General features: G+C 38.9%; 1 protein-coding gene across 1 annotated transcript in view; it reads left to right on the top strand.

Annotated features, from left to right (window-relative positions):
- Positions 1–1,010: 1,010 nt before the first annotated feature.
- The window catches only part of ZNF407 (zinc finger protein 407), a 510,615-nt gene continuing 488,386 nt past the window's right edge, over positions 1,011–23,239 (top strand). Inside the window, exons 1-3 of the mRNA XM_015416731.1 lie at positions 1,011–4,530; positions 4,636–5,787; positions 16,788–16,902. Coding sequence (XP_015272217.1) covers positions 1,011–4,530; positions 4,636–5,787; positions 16,788–16,902 — 4,787 coding nt within the window. The remainder of the gene's footprint in view (positions 4,531–4,635; positions 5,788–16,787; positions 16,903–23,239) is intronic.

Genomic DNA, 23,239 nt, shown 5'->3' with positions numbered 1-23,239 from the left:
ACACCTCTGCCTGCGGAAGCCCAGTGGTTGTGCCTACAGGTGCTAATTACTGCATTCCTAACCACTGTTAGGTTATGACATTAACAGAGCCAGCTAAGGCCCTGTGGGCTCTTCCTCTATTGCTATCATTTGGCTTTTGATGTTGGTGATGGAACAGGATAGGGTACTAACTAGTTTTAATTGGACCACAGGATTGCCTGCTTCAGCCTGTTTCATAATTTTGAGCCATATTGTCCATTGCCACTTCTTCTAAAGGTGTTTCAAATTGAAGACAATTACTTAATTTTGAAACTTCTATTTCAAGAAAGGATCGTTTTCGCCCCCCTTTGCCTGTTGCCCTTTTAACTGAATGCCATGCTGTCTTAGAGTACTGAGTCAGGGCTGTCAAAAACAAAGGTCAGACTTTTAGACTTGAAATTCCAGAATGGGGACATTATTTACGCCATGACTGTGAAATGACTTGCACTGGATTAATTCCATTTAAAATCTGCAGTCCTATTATACCCAGCAAGTGTTAGAACCAAGCAACAGCTACACACTCCAGAGTAATGGACCTCAGGATTGCAGACTCCTTTTCAGAGAGAGTGAAAAACCTGTTTCTCACATTAACAAATGTCTTTTGCTACTGTGAAAAACCACTTGCATATTCCGAAGGGTTTTATTCCCCATAATAGCTGTGCCAGTTTTCCCCAAAGAATTACATCATAATCTTTCTTTGGATATTCAGATGTAGTATTCATTTAGATAATACTGCTTTGGCCACTGTTTGAAGATGTTTATCAAAATTGTTAACTGAGGCTGCCACAGTAGCCTTTCTACAGTAGGTTAATCTAATGCAGCTCATAACTTGTTGAATATAAAATGCTCCTTTTTGTGTATGTATACAAGAGTGTAATAACCTCTCTCTCTCTCTCTCTCTCTCTCTCTCTCTCTCTCTCTCTCTCTAGATAGCCCTTCAGCTGATGAGCTAAATTGTTTTATTGGACTGTTCCATGTTATCTTCATTAAGCATGGATAATGAAAAAAATCAGAAGAATGATGAAAGTGACAAGAATGTACCAAGTGAATCAGTACAAGAAGCAACTAAAAATGTTTTTCCTGAAATGCTTCACAGTGATTCTTTCTCTAACCACAAAATAAACAGATTTTCAACTGAAGGACAGAGAAACCCTGAGAAAAAACCTGAAGAGAATGGTGCAGCCAAAAGACTGTTACTTGAATCTGCAGATCAAGACTTCATTGAAACAAATATACTGGAAAATGAACCTGTCTCAAAACGATTAAAGCTGACTGTTTCAGAACACACCAAAGATTATGAAAGCAAACTACCTAGTACCCCAGTGCGTGAAGATTCTGTTGATGGGAGCAGCTGTACTGTAGATAAAGCTTTTGAAGGGATAGAAAGATGTCCCTGTAATGATGGGTTTGTTTCAAAAGTTTCATGTGTACCTGAAGGTGATACTCCACAGGAAATACATGAGGAAACGGGCCATTCCCAAGAGGATGAAACAGCTAATCCTGTGTCTAAATCTTTTTTCCGAGATGATGAAACAAGTGTTAGCTGTACAACTGGTAGCACTGTAGATGTTTCTAAATGTGAAACCTGTGAAAGAGTTTTTTCCACTTATACTGATTTAGAAAAGCATATTCAAGAAACCCATCTGATGCAACCCAAAGAATATGTCAGCCCACAGAGGGCTCGTAAATCAGAACACATTCCATCTTTAAAAATGCGTGTCAAGCAGGCTCATGGGCAACTTAAATTATATTTTTGTGATCTCTGTGGTTTTCAGTCTTTTGAGGAAGATCTCTTGCGAGGTCATTTTCTTGGCAAGACCCACCTCCGAAGACAAAATCTTGCTGCCCGGGGAGGATTTGTAAAGATATTGACGAAAAAATCTTTTCATAAAAAACAGCAGAACCCATGTCAAGGAAAGAATGCAAGAGTAAAATCTACAGTTAATAATAAGCCTAAAATAAGGAATACTGATTCAAATCAATTGATAACTTCAAATAACACAGCAAACAACTTGAAAACGAGCAGCCAATTGTTTGTTGAAATGACTCCATCTAAAGATATTTCCAGAGAGAGTGTTAACAACGAGGAAGTGTTTTTCTGCAATGCAGATGGAAATCATGATGTCCAGGCTGAACAGAATATTTCAGAGTCCTCAGACTGCAATCCAGATGTATTGGAGCCTGTTAAGGGTAACCAAGAGAAAGTTAGCAATTTAAGCACCACAGGGATGTTTGACAGATTCCAACAAAAAAGAAATACCTTGGCACGAAGAATAACTTTCAAACAAAGTGGTTCGTTCAGACTAAACCAGCAGATTAAAAGACGGTATCATTTGCTGGGCATTGGTAAAAGAAGCAAGCCCGATTCCAGTTTGAAGCACAGCACTGGGGAAGAGTGCAGTCAGGATGATTTGTCACAGGTCTCCTTAAAAGTGTTAGAAATGGAAGGTGATGTTAACTCTTTAGGCAAAACAGCTTCAAACAAACAGGAGCTTAATCCAGATAGAACAGAAGCATGCTCTCTTGCCATGGAATTTGACAATTCTAAAAAAAACCCTCCAGACATCCAGAAACCTCTGCATCCTTATAATCCCTGTGGGTGTAGCTTGCAGAACCTCAAAGGCTGGACATTAGTTGTTGATCGAGAACATGGGGAAGAACTGAAATTTCATTGTCGAACATGTGGCTGTTCTTACACATGTAAAGAAGACTTTGAAGAGTACTGTCAAAAGAACAGCCAGCATATGGATGGTTTCAAGATGAATTGCTGTCATTGTTCATTCCTTGCCCCAAATTACATAAGCCTTGGGAAACACATGCGTGATGAACATGGCATGTCCCGTTATTGTGGTACCTGTCACCTATATTTTCTAACCGAAGATGAAATGGCAGCTCATAATGCAGCTGAGCAGCATGTTAGTTTATTATCTCAAGAAAATACTTTTCAGCCATCTAACAGCGAAGTGGCTGTGCAAACAGCATCCTGCACTGTGATGGAAACAGGTAGTATTCCAAAGGTAGATTGTGACGAAGTGCAAATACGGCAAGAAGTCACCAGGTCCTCTGTTGTACATCCTGGTAATGAGTTCAAGGAATCTATCTTGAGTAGAACCCAGTTTCAGTGTAAAAAATGTTTTTATAAAACCAGATCATCTTCTGTTCTTACAAGACACATAAAACTTCGACATGCTCAGGAATACCATTTCCTTTGTAAAGCATGCAATCTGTATTCATTAAGCAAGGAAGGAATGGAAAAACACATCAAGAGAAGTAAACACCTTGAAAATGCCAGAAAAAATAATATTGGTTTACGTTTTGAAGAATGTATTGAAAGGGTATGTCTAGGTGCAAGTGATGGTAAAAAACTAACAGAACCACTAGTGTATGGGAATTTAAAGACTGGATCTGAAAATGAAAGTATGCATGTTCCATTCTGCACTTTAGAGAATGTATCAATAAATAAGGAGTTGTTTCCATCAGGTGAAACCATTAAAGATAGTGAGTTGGTTCTGGATAGTGCACCAAAAAGAGGGAGACCTAAAGGCACTATTTCTCGGACATGCCCTCATTGTGGTTTATTGGCTTCCAGTGTCACAAACTTGACTGTCCACATTCGGCGAAAGCATAGCCATCAATACAGCTATTTGTGTAAAGTATGCAATTATTATACTGTAACTAAAGGTGACATGGAACGCCACTGTGCTACTAAGAAGCATAAGGGTCGTTTGGAAGCCAATGGAAAACAAAATGTAGAGATCATTGTATGCCCAGAAGGAGGCAATGTTGAAGTGAATAGCAAGAAGGTAGCAAGTCCTGTGAGTATTTCGAATGAACCTGTTGACCATTGCAATCAGTCTTCACATGTGGACATTTCTGTTTTGGGAAGCCAGGAAGATGATCAGCTCAGTGCCATTCAAATGCAGGCTGAAAATGTACTTCAGCTTCATGAACTGCATAGAAATCAGGGCTCTGCAGAAATAAAGCAACAAAGAATTGCAGAACTGGGTACTACTAGCCAAGATGGAGACTTGTTGACTCAAACAGGAGTTGCAAATACAAATGATAATCAGTGTAATTATTGCAATTTTGTTGCACACTCTTTTTCTTCTCTGGAAGTTCATGTAAAACGCAAGCACACTAAAGAATTTGAATACTACTGTATGGCTTGTGACTATTATGCAGTTACTCACCGAGAGATGATTAGGCATGCAGCAACTGAGAAGCACAAAATTAAAAGACAATCTTATACTTGCACTTCTGGAGAGGAGACAGATGCAACTGACATTGCCAAAGAAAAAGCTGTAACGTCTCAAGAAGAACATCAGCCCATGGAAGATTTTCAAACTGCATTGAGTGAAATAAAATACAAAAACAATATTGAAGAGAAAACCCTTGGAGAGCAGGAGACTCTGAAAGTGGAGAAGTTGTCTAAAGCTGCTACAGAAGATAGTGCTGCTTCAAAGGGTTTTAAAGAAGACCATGTCTTTGATGGTGTAGATGTTGAGCTTGAAGGTGGAGCTGACCAAGGCAGAGAAAATGTAGATGTTGCGGGTTTCCAAAAAACTGTTCAAAAAGGTGTAGTAGTTAAGCTTAATGAAATGATTGCATTTAAACAAGCTATTGGTAGCGTTCTGCAGGAAAATGAAGACGCTCAAGCAACAGTGAATACAAATTTTGATTTTACAACAGGATCTGGAAATAAAAACTTGGCTTTTGGCAAAGAATCTTTGAACTTGAACTTCACAAACAATAGGAACAACTTGGACGAACATACTGAAAAAGAATTTGGAAGCCCTGAGCCAGCTGCTGAGGAGGTGAAGGCAGAAGCCCATTTGACTGTACTTTCAGAAACATGCAGCCCAGCAGAAGAGCAAAATATGGATGAAAGTGCTGAAGAGGCTATGCAAAATATGCATACCTTACAAGAAGAAAAAAACTTTCATGAAGGTTCTACCATAGAGGAAGAGCACTCACTGATAGATGCACAACATGAAGCAGAAGTGTCTATTCACACAGTTTGGGATGCTGATGGCTCCACAGTCGAAGGTATACAAGACAGTAGCAACGAGGCTGTGAACAACTTTGCCAGTACTTATCTTAGAGTGAGGGAGGGCACAGCAGTACAAAGCAGTGGCCAGTTTGATTCTTCTATAGTAAAACTAAAAAGCCACGAAGAAGGTTCTGAACCAGTGGATCATTTTGTGGAGGGACAGAATCTAAGTGGACTGAAAGTCTGTGATTTAGCCATGAAAGCAGAGGCCTCACAAAGCGGCGGGAAAAAGAAGAAAGCCGAAGGAAACCCCCTCAAGGAATCTACCCGTATTCGCTGTGATGACTGTGGTTTTTTAGCAGACGGTTTGAGTGGACTAAATGTTCACATAACCATGAAGCATCCTTCAAAAGAGAAACATTTCCACTGTTTACTGTGTGGGAAATCATTTTATACAGAAAGCAACCTTCACCAACACCTGGCTAGTGCTGGCCACATGAGAAATGAAGAAGCCAGTGTGGAGGAGTTGCCAGAGGGCGGCACTACTTTTAAATGTGTTAAATGCACAGAGCCGTTTGACTCTGAACAAAATCTTTTTCTTCATATTAAAGAGCAACATGAAGAACTGCTCCGGGAGGTCAATAAATACATTGTCGAAGACACTGAACAAATCAACCGGGAGCGAGAAGAAAATAAAGGCAATATTTGCAAATATTGTGGGAAGATATGTCGAAGCAGTCACTCCATGGCATTCCTAGCTCATATCCGCACACATACAGGTATGTGTCAAGACCTTGCTTTTTTATTGCTTGTATTTTCCCATCATCATTCATTTAGTTATAATCATTAACCCCACTAATGTATTTGGGGTCACCCTGAATATATTAGTTTTATGTTGGCTGCTTGATATCCCACAGCGGAACTTTCAGAAGTACTCTTTAGGTGAACGTAGCAACTAGAACCAAAAGCATACTACTGGATTCCTGGAATGTTCTTAACTGTGATTTCCTCATCATGATCAGTGTACATTTTACAGATACCCCCATACAATTAATTAATTGGTCTATAGCTCATAATAATGTGAACCTTCTTTTTAAATTTGGGGAACATTTACCTGTTTTTATTTTGCTTCCCTAATGATAGGTGGTGGAAAGTGCCATCAAGTCACAGCTACTTATGGTGACCCCGTGGGGTTTTCAGGGCAAGAGGTGTTCAGAGGGGGTTTGCCATTGCCTGTCAATGTGTCAAGACCCTGGTATTCCTTGGAGGTCTCCCATCCAAAGACTAGCCAGGGCTGACCCTGTTTAGCTTCCAAGATCTGATGAGATTGGTTTAGCCTGGGCTATCCAGGTCAGGTCAGGGTCAGTGTTCCCTCAAAGCTGTGTGCGTGAGTGGCCGCTCATTAACATAGGAAGTCCCACTCAGCAGCAGTCTGGAACCGCACAGGGTCTTGCATTGCCCATTGCCCATTTTAAGATTGCAGCAGTTATATTCTGCTCAGGATGTGAACTACTCCACTCAGTAGGGGGGAAAGTAGAGGAAACATTGGTCAGGTGCTTGTTACCTTTTTTCATTTTAAAGCATCTGGGCTCCCTCTGCTTCATTTTTCTTTTTTATTTTTCTTTTCCCTCCCCAAAAGATTAGTGTTAGAAGAGTACTTACAACAATATTGTTTCTGATGTGCTGTGGGGACTGTTTAAGCAGATCCAGCCATAGAAATGAGCAAAGTCAGCAACTAGCAGGGCTCACATGTTGGACCACCCAAAATTTCAAACATGCTCACTATGCTGCCAGTGAGGGAGCCTGGTCTTGTTGTAGGAAATATTTTTGCAAGTATGAGCCTCTGCATTTGGAACAGTTGGCAGTTGGGCGATTTCCTTTACGTGCTTCCTTCCTGTCCCAACTTTTTTTTGTCATGGGCCTTGTGGAACCCATCCAGTCACAACGTTGTGTTGAGTGGAAAAGGAAGAAAGGATTGCCTGCTGTTTGGTCATAAAAGAGGTAGGTGGATAGAAGAGGGACTGAGCTGGACTTTGGGCAGGATATGCAAAGAAAAAGGGGGAAGAAAGGAAAGGAGCGGAAAGGGAGCAAGGAGAGACACTTTAAGCTGGCTAGTCTAGTGCATCTCTTTCAATAAAGGACTTTGGGTACACTCCATATCCACCAGAGCATGGCACACCACCTGTTCATTTGAGTTACACCCAGATTGTCAATGGCCAGGCAAAATAAGAGGAATGCAAAGAGAAGGCAACTTCCTGCCCGTGACTTCTCCCCATCTCTGTCCTCCACCATCCCTCAGTATTTCTTCCTTTCCTCTTCAGTTATCATAACTCTACCTGAAAGATGCCTTATCTCTTTAGAGAGGGGAGAAATGGTTACTTCAGCCAAGCACCTTGTATTTGTGCTCCAATTGGTTGGGCATCAGGGATATGCAAATGCCTGGCCCTCAAATCCCAGTTCCCACCATCCTCTCCGGCTTAGGGTTCCTCATACCTGCTGTATGTTCAAAGGTCATACCTGCTTTGTAAGGATTCGTTATATCTGCTGTATCCCCAACTCCCACCATCCTCTCCAGCTTAGGGTTCCTTATACCTGCTGTATGGCCTTTGAACAGCACTGCTAGAAAGGAGTCTCCTGAATTAGAGATTTAGTTCTTTCCCTCATTGTTTTATAACACTGTTGTTTGTGTTTAGCAGAGCCTACTGTTGGCCTCTTGCTTGGGGCCCACAAAAAACTGAAGCTGCCCCCATGATAATGTGCCCTGATTAGTTCAGGCATTGTCTTCTGTTCCCTAACCGATCAATGCTTTAATATCATTCATTTAGCAGTAGAACTGTTACAGGTGTCAATGAAGGTAGTGGAAAGAGTTGGGAGAGGGATGAGAATAACAGAAGTGAGAGAAAGATGATGTGGGTGGGAATTAAGTAAATCTGTGGACAGAAGGGTTATATAAAGAGGCAGGGCGCTATGCACACTTTAAAAGTATCTCCGTTGTAACTACAGTGGGGTGACAGGAGGATCCCTTTGTGAGCTGCATTCTCCCCCCCTCCCCATTTTCTTCTTTTTCCTGTCTGCAGGTCTTCTCTGCCTGCTCTTCCCCTTAGATATGAGTTCGGTTTAAAAATGTTTCCCAAGTCTATATATTAAAAGAAATGAGTGGTGATAGCACTGGAACCCCATACACCCCCCCCCATTATAACATAACCCCAGAACTTGTGGAGCCTCTGAAAATACATGAGTTTGAAAACAAAATATTAATTTTGTATCAGGTGCATAAAATCCTGTAAGCAGACTTTGGATGGGATCTCTTCCCACCATGAAATCATCAGTGTTACATTAGTCACTGCCACTAGCCCCAAATCTTTGTTGGCCTTGTAATATGGCTTTTGGGGAGGGAGCATTTGGAGTGGAGAATCAGTGGGGAAGAGAGGTTGCTTAAGCAAGAAGAATTAAGGGGCAAGAAGAATTACGAACACCTCCTACCTGCTGATTCTCACCACACATATGTGTGACCTTCGGAATAGGAACCTACAATTGCTAGGTGATTATGGGGTGGGGTTTTATGTACAGGCTGGGAGATGATGGCTTGTGATGGCTTTCTCTGCGGCCTGTGTACTGAACCATTAGCAGGCTGGTAAAATATTCCCCTTTTGGCAACCCTAGACAAATGCCTTAAACGATTTCCCCCTTTTGGGAATAAGTGTCCAACTTTCACATTTAACAATTGGATGGTGGGTATTTGTTTTGTGAAGACTGCTTAGTGGGGAAATGAGTGTATGATCATCACAGAAATGGGAACTGGTCATCATCAAGATGGCCGTGGTTGCAGTAATGCAGTACCTGAGATGATTGGGGCCTGGTGATTTAAACTCCATGCTGTGCCACACTTTCTGTCCTCATTTTATGTTTTATATTAAGTGGAAAAATTTAAAACAACACTTTTGTCAAAAATGCATAAGCTGCAGTTCTAAATTTATGTAAAAATTCACTGCTATGTTTCTATAAACCTGCCATACATTCTTTATTTTAAATAGACAGCTTTTCTAAATCACTGAGCTCTGCTTAGACAAGTGGTGTCTCTCTGGTTGAATTTATGAGTGGATTTGAATAATAAATTCACATTTCAATGAACATATTTTCATTAAAACTGTAAGGTTTATTTTACTGTACTTTTAAATAATGGCTTATTATAGAAGCTGTAGTTTAAATTCATGCAGTAGTTGAAACTTAGTGCACAGTTTTTACTAGAAAGACAATGAATAGGTAAGAAATGCAAAAACATTATAAAAGATTATTAGTATTCTCAGTGTAATCCTAAAACAGGATTTTTTGTTTGTTTCTTTAGAAGAAGCCAAAGCAGAGTCTAGGCAATGGGTTTTAAAATCCAGCCAGGGAGACCTGGCGTTACTTTTAAGCATCATCAGGTGTCTAGTTGTAACTACAGTATTTTTGCTTAACCCCCATGTGGAGGCATTTCAGCCTCTTTTTAAAGCCTGCCAAGAGTATATTTGTGTGTTATGTTTCAGGAAACGTTTGAGTTTTGAATCTGCTGATGAGTCTTTAGCAGGTAGTCATGTTCACATGGTCAGAACGGTTTTTATAAGCCCTTAATATGCCCTCTTAAGGCAATAAAATGGAATAAAACTACAAGGAAGATGCTAATGGAGCTCTCTTTAGAATTCTTTATGCAACTGTCTGGTCAAGACATGTTGCTTATAATTGATGTGTCCATTACTTGAATTCTCTTGTAATTATAGTCAATAAGTCTTGTAAATGTGTTAAAGCTCACTAAAAGCATACAAATTCAAGAACAGAGTAAGGCTAATAATTTAAAATAATCAATGTAGGCATTTCAGCACTTAATTTCCCTTGTGTGTTGATAGCTGATCATTCTTAATCCATTAAGATTTATTTAGTCGTTTACAATGCAAAATAGGTTTGCACTGGTCACTTGTGCCATTTGAAAATGTCCACCAGGTTAAGTGCAGAATGTAGTCCATTAGTCTTCCTTGACTATATGTATTAATTGCATTTAAAATCAAGTTAATGTGGATGTGAAAGTGAGGTAACTATCAATATATGACAAAGCAACCCTACTTACATAAGTTACATCATTGATTGTAACATTTAGTAAAAGTTAGCACACTTTTTAACATCCTGTGTACGTCTTATCAGCCTGTATATTTTTTATTGTGCTTTGCATTAGATGTGAATATACAGAAAAACAGGTTTGGGAGTTGACAACACATATCTACCATTTCATTTTGCAAGTCATTTTTGGGGAAGAGTTGCAGAATGGTGTTTAATCTATTCTCTTTCTCAGTGCACCTTAAAATGAATTGCTTTTCTGATAACTTTGCTTATGCACATAAAATAGTAATGCTGGTATTTTTATTAATAGTTAACTGGAAGAGGTTTTTACTCTTCCAATTCCTGTTTTCCCCCCCTCTTCATACTTTTTGATTTACTGAATGCTTTATGTAATGTTTCTTCCCATCTTCTGTACAATAAAAGTAGTTCTGTATGAAATAAATGGGTTTTGGTCATCAAGATTGGGAGGCAGAAGAATAACACCACAATGTATTCTCTTGTGTGGAGAAAAATGGCAGGAGCAAATTACGGTCACATCTGCGTTAGTATAATATCAGATTTCCATATGATATTTATATGCTCTTGAATTCTTTTGATTCCATTGCATGTGCTTGCATCTTAAAATTGTCACTTTCTCCCACATGAGCCCCCCTCTACCAGTGATTCCAAATTGTAGAAAATAAAGGTTTCCTAAAAGCCTTGCACTAATTTCAAAGATTCTCACGTAGCTAAGGGGAGGTTATGCATGATATGGTATAACAAGCAAGTCCATCACATGCTGAAAAGTGAAATGAGGAACTGTAAAGAAAAGTAAAGAGAAAGAGATGGAGGACTTTTCAACTTCTAATTCAAGCAGGCCTTGTATATCTAATTAAGAACCAGAAATCTGCAAATATAGTTACCTGTCTGTGTGTCTTCCTTGTTAATGATTTTTCAGAAGTCATAAGCTTAAGCCTCGGCTAACTTAAAGATTTACTGCTCAAATGTCCATTTTCCTTACCTATATTTCTTTTGTGTTGGGGAGAGGCCATAGCTCAGAGTCAGATCATGTTTTGCATTAAGAAGATCTCAGATTTAGTTCCTGGGATCTCCAGTAAAATGATCAGGAAGCAGTTGATGGAAAACATTTCTACATGAGACATTGAAGAACCACTGTGTCAGACAGAGTAGACAATACTGACCTAGATAGATCAATAGTCTGACTCAGTATAAGAAAATGTTAGGTATTTTTTTCTATGATTTTTCAGAATGACATTGCATTTCAGTTTTATCATATTATGAGCATGCATTAAGGATAAAACTTCATTGCAGGGAAATAAAGTGGAAACAGTAGGCTTTTCTGCACATGAAAAAGGAAAGAAGGAATCCTTTTTGGTTACCATAAAAGGGTTATGCTGGGAATCATAGGCCCTGCATGAACAAAAACCTTGTGGGATGGAGGATGTGGCAAGGAAGGGAATTGGATGAGAGAGTGAAAAGGTTGGCTGGATCCAACCCACTGTTTTAAAAACCAGTAACGTCAAGTAGCAAGTGGCACTGAGAGTTAATGTGCTTTTGAAGAACCACCATATATCTAGTGGAGACGTGTTAATGGTAAGTCTCAGTGATGAAAGTTTGGGACCTGGGACCCCAATCTACATTTTGAATTCCGTTCACTCAAGCTTTCATAGACTAGCCATTAATTTGGCAGTCATGCTTTCATTCAATTTCTTTTCCTCTTTCTGTAGAGTCAATATCATGGGAGCCACATCTGCATGGCAGGATCTCCCATGAGTGTGGTATTATCAGTATATAGAAAGTGCAGTGTTGGGTCAGTCATGTGGCTCTTTGCTACCAGCTGAAACTTGGACAGGAAAAAGGCGAGCTATCATGTAGAAAAATTCCATGCAGCTGGTTGACATCTTTGGGTATATATCAGAGCCACATGGGATCTTGCTACAACAATGCAGTTCTCATGTTGCTAAAATAATGTGAAAAGCCATTAGGGCTGCCAGCCTTAGGGCTGCCAAGTGGAACTTACCTTGGCGGCGGGGGACTCCCGGGTGGATCCCAGAGCGCGCGCGCCGCACATACATCACCAGGAAGTGATGTTATGATGCCGGGCACACTGGTGGCGGGGCCACAACCATACAAGGGAAAACCATAGAGTTTTCCCTTGTATGGCCATGGCCCCACCCCCAGCGTGCCCGGCGTGCCCGCGTCACTTCTGGGTAATGCGCACGTCGGGGAGGAGTTCCCCCGGGGCCCGATCCGGCGGTGCCAGGGAACGGGCCTCTGGGGCGGGGTTTTCCCCGCCCCCCCGGGGGACTTGGGATCCCTAGCCAGCCTCCCGGTGAGGCCTAGAGATCTCCTGGAATTACAACTGTTCCCCTGGGGGAAAATGACTTCTTTGGAGTGTGAACAATATTGACATTATACCCCAGGCTCTACCCCAATATTTCCAGGAATGTCCCAATCCAGAGGCAACCTTGGAAGGTGTTCTTAGTTGCCAGGTTCCTCTCTTACTTCCTGCCTACTCTAGCACATGTTGTTTCCGATGAGGTTTTGTTTGTCTCTTAAATGCCATTAAGAGAGGAATGTTCCAGCACTACTACTTAGAAGTTATTCAGCATCAGTTATTTGTTTTGTACTGTACAGTCCAAAGGAGTAATGTAGTCCTTTATGTTATATAAAAATGTAAATGAAAAAAGGACAGTTTTGAAAATCAGTAGTGGAGAGGAATAGAATAGCAGCATTGGGTGCTGAAGAGTTGGAGTACCAGAAACTGGGGGAGGCTTTGTGGAAAAGATGGTTTTTATCAGGATTACAAGGAGGAGCTGCGGATCTGAGAGAGAAAAGGGGCACAGAATGCACTGTGGAAGGAGCCATGAAGAGGTGTTGTCTGCACAGGGACAGGCTTGTGCAGGTTCCCCATTGCTGCTGCTACTGTTGATACAGCATCCATATGCCTGGTCAGTCCCCTCAAGGTCACCAGGGCTTTTTCATTTTTTTTAAATAGCAAACGGATATTTGTTCAAAACATTTCTATGCCTTTCCAAATAGAATCCTCAAGGTGGCAAACATCAAAACATTTAAATATTTAAGCATTAAAACATTGAAAGCAGTAAAGCAGCATTTAAAATGGAGTATATATAAAATATTTAAATGATTCAGTAAATACATAAACACATATAATACAACCAGGGAGGAGGGCCTGTAACAGTTATTGGGCTTATGTCAAGCAAAACAAAAAGGTCTTCACCTGCTGGCCGAAAGCAGTGATGAAGGGAAGAGAAATGAATCTCTCTCCAGGGAGGAGAGAGAGTTCCAAAGTTTTGCTGCCAAGACTGAGAAGGCCTTTTCTTGGGCTGCCACCTGTCTACCCTCAGCTGGAGGGACCACCTGAAGTAGGGCGTGCTTACTGGAGAGGACTGGTAGATTCATATGGGAGAAGGTACGCTGCCCCAAGAAATATAGGGCTTTAAAGTTTATTAACAGCACCTTGGATTGAGCCCGGGAGCAATTTGGGAGTCAGCATAGATGGTACAAGACTAGTTATCTGGTCCCTAAGACACACTCCAGTCAACATTCTGGCTGCTGAATTCTGACCAGCTGTAACTTAAGGATTGTCTTTAAAGGCAGCCCCACATGCAGAACATGGTAGTCTAATGTAGATGTTATCAGGGCTTGCACCACAATGGCAAGATTCTCCCCTAGAAGAACCTCAGCTGGTTCACCATCTGAAACTGGTGAAAGGCACCCCTGGCTACCCTACTGCTGTTTATTCAGCAAGAGGCCTGGCCCAAGCAGCACCTCCAGGCTATTAACTTGCTCCTTTAGGGGTAGAGCACCCCATCCAGAACAGGTGATACCGCAGCACCTGGGTCAAACCTTTCCCCACCAGTAGTACCTCTATTTTGTCAGGATTAAGCTTCAGTTTGTCAGCTCTTATCTATCCCAAAACTTCTTCCAGGCACCTATTCATGGTTACCACAGCCTCCCTAGGACCTTCTGGAAGCATGTCAGATCTCCAGATGACGTCTCCCAGTGGCTTTATGTTGAAAAGCATGGTGGTGGTGGTGGTGGGGAGATAGATTCTAACCAATATGTTAGAATAGGTCAGGTCTAGTTAATAATAGAGAATGTTAGCATCAGTGCGGCAGTACTCACATATTGATAGCAAAATTATAGTGAATGTTCTTTATACTGTCAATTTGCCCCCAGAACTTTGAGTGCATCAAGCATCCTGGCTGATGGACCCAGTAGTACTGGTTGCAAAGCAGTCCTTTTGCCGGAGAACAGGAAACAAACAAGAGCTCATGGGCCACCAGTGGTAATAGAAAAGGAGCACATTTACTATGTAATCAGCTGGAGAAAGAAACCAAAAGAATATGGGGCTGAATCTAGAAGATATTTTAGCTTTTATGAAATAAAATATAAATATGCTTTACCATAACTGGACATAGCCTTGGCACTATATGTGGTATAATGAGTATTTAAGCTCATGAGTTAGAACATCAGTTTCAATACTTTGAATTTAATGTGGAGGTAGATTGACTTTACTCAAATTTATTTTATTTTCATGGGTCTCTTTATAGAATACAGTGTTGATCTGGAATGCCACCAAATTAATAGTTAATTCAGTTTTATCAGGATAATTTAAATAAACTGGAATTTTCCAGTATGATGAATAGAATGTGATCTCTGTTAGCTGTAGTCTCAACCTGCTTTTGACATTTAAACATATAAAGCTGACTAGATATAACCATTCAGGTGCTAAATATATTTTACATCTACTTCTAGCAGTAGAAATGGAAGTATTAAGAGATCTGGCTTCATTGTCATTGAACTGTGAAATATTCAACCTTGTCTGCCCGTGCTTAGTACTGTTGACTTTTTTATTTCCGTTGGAAGATTAAAATTAAATGCTTCATTTTTCGTCAGCTTTGGAGAATTAAATTAAAATTTAAGACTCTAAAATTTTTTTTACTGAGATCCTCAATTTAAACAAAGTCTTCTTTGAGGATGTTCGGTGTTCAAGGGCACAGCCGAAAGGTTCATTGATCAAGTATGATGTACTATAACATTTTTCTTATCCGAGCTCTTTTATGTATATTTATTAAAGATCCCATATTTCATATTATGCTTAACTATATTGGAAGAAGTTCTTCACAAAACATATCCCAAACATAATATGAAGTATCTGCGAGCATATTGCACTTACTCTTAACTGCAATTCTGGGATTTATGGATATAGAGATCTGCTAGTCCTATAAAAGTTGGAAATGGTCGTGGTGTACTTTAAAAGGATGTGTCATCACTTAGATTCCCAGTACTGACACCTGCCAGATTTAATGATTTCATTTTTGTGATAATATAATTACCTTAATTTGACTGGAAAGTCATCTTTGGTTACAATGTCCAATTTCCCTTTTCCTTGGCCGGATTGTGTTGCAAAAGAACAGGTCATTTTTGCTTTCTTGTGAGGGATTGGGGGGGGGGAGGAATCTATAACTCTTTGGACTCTTCTAGGCAGTTAAAGTTTGTTCTTGAAATAAATAATAGCCAAAATGTCAATACTTCTAGTTTTCAGAATAATCATAAATTCCTGACCATAAAACAGTCATAAAGGTGTAATATTTTATTCACTGTATATTCATAGACTGCATTTCATAGCAATAGAAAGGCCATGAATCATTCTTTCTGTATGACCAAAAGCAAGAGGGAGAGAAATCTGAACTATTGGTGCTAAGATTTAAAACTATCCATTATCAGATTAGAGGAACACAGTGAAAACAGGTAATCTGTCGAACTACATTTTACTTTAAAATAAAGAAAACATTTTTAGGTGTAATCCTCTTGGTATTCATGAACAAGCAGTACACACATTTTGGTGGGATCTGATCAGGAGCTGTTTCTTTCAGCTGTGGACCTATTTCAGGGCTACGTTTCACTTGGTTCCTCTCTTCTTGGTTCCTGGGACATTAAAAGATCCCTAATTCTTGGAGGGGCTAAAAAGTGTCCCTCTTTCCAGCAGCTTCCATTCTGAATCCGCCACTGGGGCTATTTATTGGAGACAGGATGGGAATAAGTTAATACTTCTTCAAAAAGTAAGCTGCTTGGAAGACTTTATGATCAAAAAGCAGGATATAAATTGAATAAATAATAAAATTAAGTAATATGGGCACACCTAAAGACACTGTGTTTATAAGAAGTCTGCCTGTAAAATTCTGAAATCTATTATGTTCCATGAATATCAACCGGATGCAGTCCAGTCTCTACTGGATTGTATCCTAAGACTAAGCCATTTAGGGGGAAAGTAACGGAGCAAGTTTTCTGACCTTGTTTTAAAGTTCCCCAACTATCTTATCTTTTAATTATCAAAACTGTTTCCATAATGAGTGAGTGCTCATTAATGAAACCCCATTCTTGCTTAACTTTTGTGTTTGAACTTCAGAAAAGTATCTTTAATGAGGAATATGTGGCAAATACCCTAGCAGTATCCCTGGAGTTATAAATGTATGCAACAGACATCTTTCTTTTTGGGGCTACATGAGATTTTGAAACAGGTTAAATATTGGGTAGTGGTTTGTGCGCGCACACACATTCTTTTTATAAAAGGCTATTTTCCTCACAAAATGTGATTTCTTTAACCAAGGGTAATATAATATTCTCATTCAGCTCATATCTTATGCTAAATTTTACTTAGGATCAAAGCCATTCAAGTGCAAGATTTGCCACTTTGCAACAGCTCAGCTAGGAGATGCCAGAAACCATGTCAAGAGGCACCTTGGGATGAGGGAATACAAGTGTCATGTCTGTGGGTGAGTAAATTGAAACAGTTCCTCCCATGGTTAACCAGAGAGAAGTGTAGGCTATGCATTGTTTCAGCATTCAAAATGGAGATGTGAGCAAGAGGGGCTAAAATTATGCATGCATATCCTCCTTCCCATTGTTATGGTAAATTCCTTAAATACAGTTATGACATTCTTTTCCTACTTCTAATCCAGCACTGCAGATGAGCAATTTTATGGGCTACAAGGTCAATTTGAACCTGTAATCTGTAAATTGACTAAATTATAGGATGTTCATTCACATTGCCAGGGAGAACTGTAAATTCCTTTTTTAAATGCTTAAAAATAATATAGACTTTAATTTTGTGTGCGTTTTGTGTATATGTGCACATACGTGTATTTGTGCTATATCTAGTTATAATTCTAGCTCATTGAAGAGGCTCTGGTACGATTTCTGTACTTCAGGAAACAACAGAAGGAAACTTTCAAAGGATTTTAACATATTGCTTCTTGCAATGTGTCTATTAAAAATTCGGAGGCATTTTGCACATGTGCTGGCTGATTCAGGGGGAAAAAACCTCTCTGTTTTCCTTTCATTTATAATAGTTATTTCGTCTGAAGGACCATTCATAATGTTTAATTGTCCTTCAAACATGTTGCATTTAATAGAGAAGCACTGAGACTCTTTTGATGCAAAACTAATTAATTTAGCAGAAATGTTAAAAGGTTTTAAAATGCCACCGCATATATGGTACATCACTGGACATTCAGAGGTAGGTTTTAGTATATGTCTATTAAAACTGTGTTTTTATGTTATTATGTGAAAAGCATGAGCAAATATATGCATCGTATAAAACACTTTCCTTAAAAAAACCCAGGTTAAATAGTGGAGATCATAGAATGGGATGGGTTCAGTTTGGTAATATAGTCCACATGGGAATGCTGAGGTGGATAGTTAGGGTTACCAGGTGTCCTTTTTTAAGAGGACGTGTCCTCTGAATTTTTTTTTTAATTAAATCTGCCCTCTTTTGGACTCTAAAAAACTGATGAAAATGTCCTTATTTTGGGTTGGGAGGCTGAGCCCTATAAGTCCCCCCCTCCCTGAGCCCTGTAAGTCTCCAAGTGGCTTAAATAGTAGAGGTATTTAAAATGAGTTTTGTCATAGTGATCCATTGTTCAAAGTAGTCAGTCAGAAAATATGTCCTCTTTTTTGCTTCTCATGGTAACCCCATAGTTAGTGATATTTTTCAGCAGGTATTGTTCTCATCAGTACTTGCAATTAAAATCTGCTGAAAGAAAGTGAATGCAGAATTCCAAAGCAAATGTGTTTCACTGAATTTATACATCTTTCACACATAATGCTATTGAATTGGTAAGGGTGGTCTTATTCCCTCATGGGGTGGTGGTGGTGGAGGAAGGAAAGTGGAAAGTTGAGGGCCAAGTCATTTTATATCACAAGGAAAATTGTTATGAACTTTGTCCAGTGTACATTAATTGAGGGGTGTTTTCTTATGCCTTGCTACTTTGGCTGTGTGTACCATAATTGAATGCTGTACTTAAGCAGCAATCAGTTAAATTATTTTAATCATTCTGTGAGCAAGACTTTCTTGTTTTACACATAGTTCTCTCCCACCCCCTGTACTGAGCTGTAGAAATGGGATTGGTGCACCATTTTAATTACAATTGGTATGCTTGTGAAGAAGGTATGTATGTAGCTTAAAATGGTGTAACTCTGTTTAGAATTGCATCAAAAATAATTTTAGATGCCATACTGGAGAATTATCAGTGCAATCCTAACTGGAGTTGTACTTTTCTAAGCCCATTGAAGTTAATGGGTTTAGAAGGGTGTAACTCTGCTAAGGATTACACTGTATCATATCTGTCTATCATGATCTGTCTATCATACTTATCACATGTATCATGATTATGTTTTGGAATTATAAAACGACCTGAGTGTGTGAGAGATAATGTTGCTGATAAGTGACATGTACCTGTTTCTGTGTATTAAATTTTTGCAGTTAAAATAATGATTACATTTCAACTGATATGTAACATAAGTGTTTGTAGCCATCATTCATTAGCAGTAGCTGGCTTGGCAAAAGAATTACAATATCCTAACAAACTAGAAGGGATATGTTGTCGAAGGCTTTTATGGACGGAGTTCATTAGTTGTTGTAGATTTTATGGGCTGTATGGCCATGGTCTTGGCATTGTTGGACCTGACGTTTCTCTAGGAGCTGTGACTGGCATCCTCAGAGATATAACACAGAAAGATGGAGTACTCTCTGTGTCAAGGTCTTGACACAGAGAGTACTCCATCTTTCGGTGTTTTACCCCTGAGGATGCCAGTCACAGCTGCTGGCGAAACGCCAGGTCCTATATTGCAAAGACCACAGCCACACAGCCTGGAAATTCTACAACTAACAAACTCAAAGGGAGTTTAAAAACAGTCAACTGAAATAACGAATATGCCAGCCTCTGTGTGTGTGTGTTGTGTGTGTGTGTGTGTGTGTGTGTTGGGAGTGGGTGGGTCGGTATAACAACACTCTCTGCTGTATTTCTACTATGCTAATCAAAATGATAGGAAAGTGCATAGATTAAAAAAAAGAAGAAGTGGCAACATAATATTACCGGGATTGGCTATCAGAGCATTGGTACATTAACACCACTGTCAATGTCAATTCATTATCATTGATGGCTAAATAATCTTAGAAATGCTCAATGGACCTATTAGTTCCTGAACATAAGCAGCTCATGCTGCATTTCTTCATTAGCTTTAATTGCTATAAATTTACCTTTTTAAAAAATCATGTTTTAAAAGGTGAAGTGATCTTTCAGGAACATTAACTTGGTAATTTTGTCACAAACAGAAGGTCCTGTACTATGTTTTCTTTTCAGCAGTAGTTAAGATCCTGTCCTGTGGCTTTTCGATTTCAAACAACAAGTTTTCTATTAGTTGGAAGGTTAAATTGTTTTTCAAATTGCCACACAACCTGCTTGGGCATTTTTTAAAGGTGAAATGTCAGCTCAAGGCTGTGGATAATTATGGAAGGAAAGTATCACTTGATTACTGAGAACTACAATTTTGTTATGAATCAGAAAAGGGGGGGCCTTTGTAAAGTAATGCCAATCTGAGTGCTAAAAATGAACAGAAGACTATGTACAGTAACTTACGTACCACAGTCAACACAGAGGAGAAAAAGACAGCAGTGTTTTTGCATGTTGCTTTTATTGTTTCAAATCTAAGTTTAATTTTTTCCAGCTGCAAAGTAGAAATACTCTGCAATAGAAATTGGAAGCTGCTGATCTTCCAGCATTTGAAATAAACCGTCTGCTACTCATTTCCTTATTGGCATATGTGTGGTGATTGTTTTCCTTTGTGTTATGTTCATGAATGGGAAATGCATCCCTTCTCTGAGAAGGGATCTGTTTTCAGTGAGTATCCAACTGCTACCTATTTAAATTTAATTTTCAGAAGTCTGGCTATGAAGTTGTTCATGACATGAAGTTAGATTAGCAAATCTAACTGGTTTCCCAGCATTTACGTTTTTTCTTTTAAACTTGCACAGTGGAATGTACCGAAAAGGCTTATTGTGCATTTTTGAGATTTTATGCCTCAGGTATGTGAAAAATGAATTGTTCAGCACTTGAGATTTTGATCAGAATTTATAAGGAAAGTATAAATTAAAAAATTCTATTTCCCATGTTTTTGGATACTCAGCTTTAAGAAAACACACAAAACTAACAACTTAAGCTATATCCTTTGGTTTTTATTTCTTAAGGCATGGGGTAGTGTCCTATGTTAATGCTGATAGTTCTACTCAGAGATTCTTATACATTCTGGCAGAAACGTCAAAAACGTACCTTTGGTAGAATATTAACATACGATCTTTACTGCTGTTCAAATTTCAAAGCATATTTTGCAATAAATAGTGCCTCAATTTTTTAGCCACTCAAGGGCTTTCAAATAATTAGTATGCATGTGTGTCTTTTCCCCCCTATCTTTTTTTGTTTGGCATTTTTATGTTTTTCCCAGACATCATTTGCTGAAGTGTTTTCAAACTTCTTTTAATGTTTGTCCCTGGTTGTTTTGCCAACATGTTGTGATGGCCTTCTTTAATATTGTATTTGTTGTTTCAAACAAGAGTCATTCTGAATTTGGAGAAAAGCTTGGCAGATATGTAAAGTTAAATTGAAGCTTTATCTTTATAGTATGCGAATGTTCTTGAGAACAGTGTCGCAATGAATGGGTTTAAAATCTTCTGAAATATTTGCAACCAAAGTACCGGTATCTGTATTTCTCCTTTTTTATGTATGTTACTACTAGAGATCCATTTTTTCACATAAGGAACAGACTAGGTATATTATACCTTTTCTTCTCCTTTTTAAATTAGTTCCAGAATATTTGAACATGGGTACTTCTTCAACAGATTGCTAACTTGCACTTGTGAAGTCTTGCTTGTAGAGAACAAAGAAGATGCATTCTTAACTTTGTCATTAGGAAGAGAGAGGACTGCACATCTAAATTTCACATGTGCCATAATGTGAACTGTTTGTTCTGTGGCTAGGAAACAGTTTAAAGAGAAAGCTGAAACTTTCAGTAAAACTATTTTTGTGTCGTGTTACCTATTTTTTGTGCATTAGAAGGGATCTCTGTGTAGATGATTATAATGTCACTTTCTGACCTTTGCAGCTTGAATAATTGTAAATCATTGCTTCATAACGTGTCAGAGAATGTGTGTACTAGGCAATTAAATAGCAGAATATAATAGACCAAATTATTGCCTGTCATGTTTTCAACAACACAGTTAGTATTTGAGTTACACTTAATCATTACGTGCATTAGCAACTTCATTGGAATCCCGCTTCAGGCTGAGCATGAAATACATTACATTATTTAAACCTCTAATGGTAGAAGTCATTTATTTGTGTTGAAGTGTACAACATGCAGAGTTTCATAAAGCAAGGAACACTTGAGAGCTTAATTTATCCAAATCAAAGTCTAAAGGCAGATAAACACAAGTGGCAAAAATTAGTAATTTTTATAGGCTGGAAATATTTAAAAATACATGGTTGTGGGTAATTGTAGGCAGCAGGAATAAATTAAAATCACTATTTTTATTCATCTCAGAAAAACTAAAGCTGTTGTATACTTAAATCATCAAGTGCACCACAGAATTGCATTTTTGAGTGAACAATTAATTACAGACATCATATCCACAGCTGTATTCAAGTAAAACAATGCTTGCGTCTGCTGCTCAAATCATTAGGATTATCTATATGGGAGAGAAACTGGCCCCAGATATAATGATGCTTCAACCTGTGGGTGTTAGTTAACAAAGGAAAATATTGTACTAGTAACAATAAGAGTTCATTGTCAAGCCACACTTTTAAAATCAAAGTGTTTGGAAAATGTTAAAACTGCTTGGCGTGAGCTGAAGATGATCTTTGTTCCATTATCTTTTTGCCTGTCACACAGGTGATACCAGTCAGGGTTTATATCTGATAGCCTTTAGACAAATTGCTTCACAGCAGTTATATAACATAACACTTTTGCCATCTGATTATTTTTATCAGGGACTGAACTGTTTTCATAGTATAAATCTTGACTTCATACCCCACCTTTCCCCTCAAGGACAGAGGGAGCAGGTATCAACCTTAATTAATAATGAGATTTTTAGTTTGTAATTTGGCTTGAATATAGATGGATAAAAATACCATTGCTCAAAAATATTTCAATAGCAAGGTATTTAATAACGGATGAGGCTTGTATGAGCAAAATGCTGTATGAATCTTGTCTTTACAATCTGTTGACAAAGGTGCTGCTGATGCTAGATGGGTAAGAATGTCTTGGAGCTTTCGGGGTGGTGGGGCTGAGCTCAAAGGTCTCACGGTATTTGCTGTAAGATATGAGGTAGACCTAAAAGTAGTGAACGGATACCGCTGCTGAATAGCTCACAGTATGCTTCAGTAGTGTCCAGCATGGCAAATGAAGCAGAAAAGTCAAGGCCAACTTCTAGTTGTAATGCTGTATGAAAAACGTATTTTTATCCACCTGTGCTTCAGATGAGTTATGGCAGTGCTTTTGTTGGACTTGCTGAAGTGAAAAGATATGAAAAGTATATACTTAGCTGAATATATGTTTGTATTTGAGTTAGGGACACTATCAGTGATTTATGCTTGTACTTCTACTATATATAACTGAATGCAATGCACTTTCAAACTGTAATTATAAAGATACACACAGCTATATGATTATGATTTACTGGCCACACAGAACAAGTACTGCTACTTGTAGAGGTTTTCCTTCCTTCCTTCCTTCCTTCCTTCCTTCCTTCCTTCCTTCCTTCCTTCCTTCCTTCCTTCC

The sequence above is a fragment of the Gekko japonicus genome, unplaced genomic scaffold (assembly GCF_001447785.1).
Source record: "Gekko japonicus isolate JY-2015 unplaced genomic scaffold, Gekko_japonicus_V1.1 scaffold39, whole genome shotgun sequence".
In the NCBI taxonomy this organism is placed as follows: Eukaryota; Metazoa; Chordata; class Lepidosauria; order Squamata; family Gekkonidae; genus Gekko; species Gekko japonicus.
The sequence above is the reverse complement of the archived record's forward strand: the minus strand, read 5'-3'. Positions and strand labels throughout refer to the sequence as shown.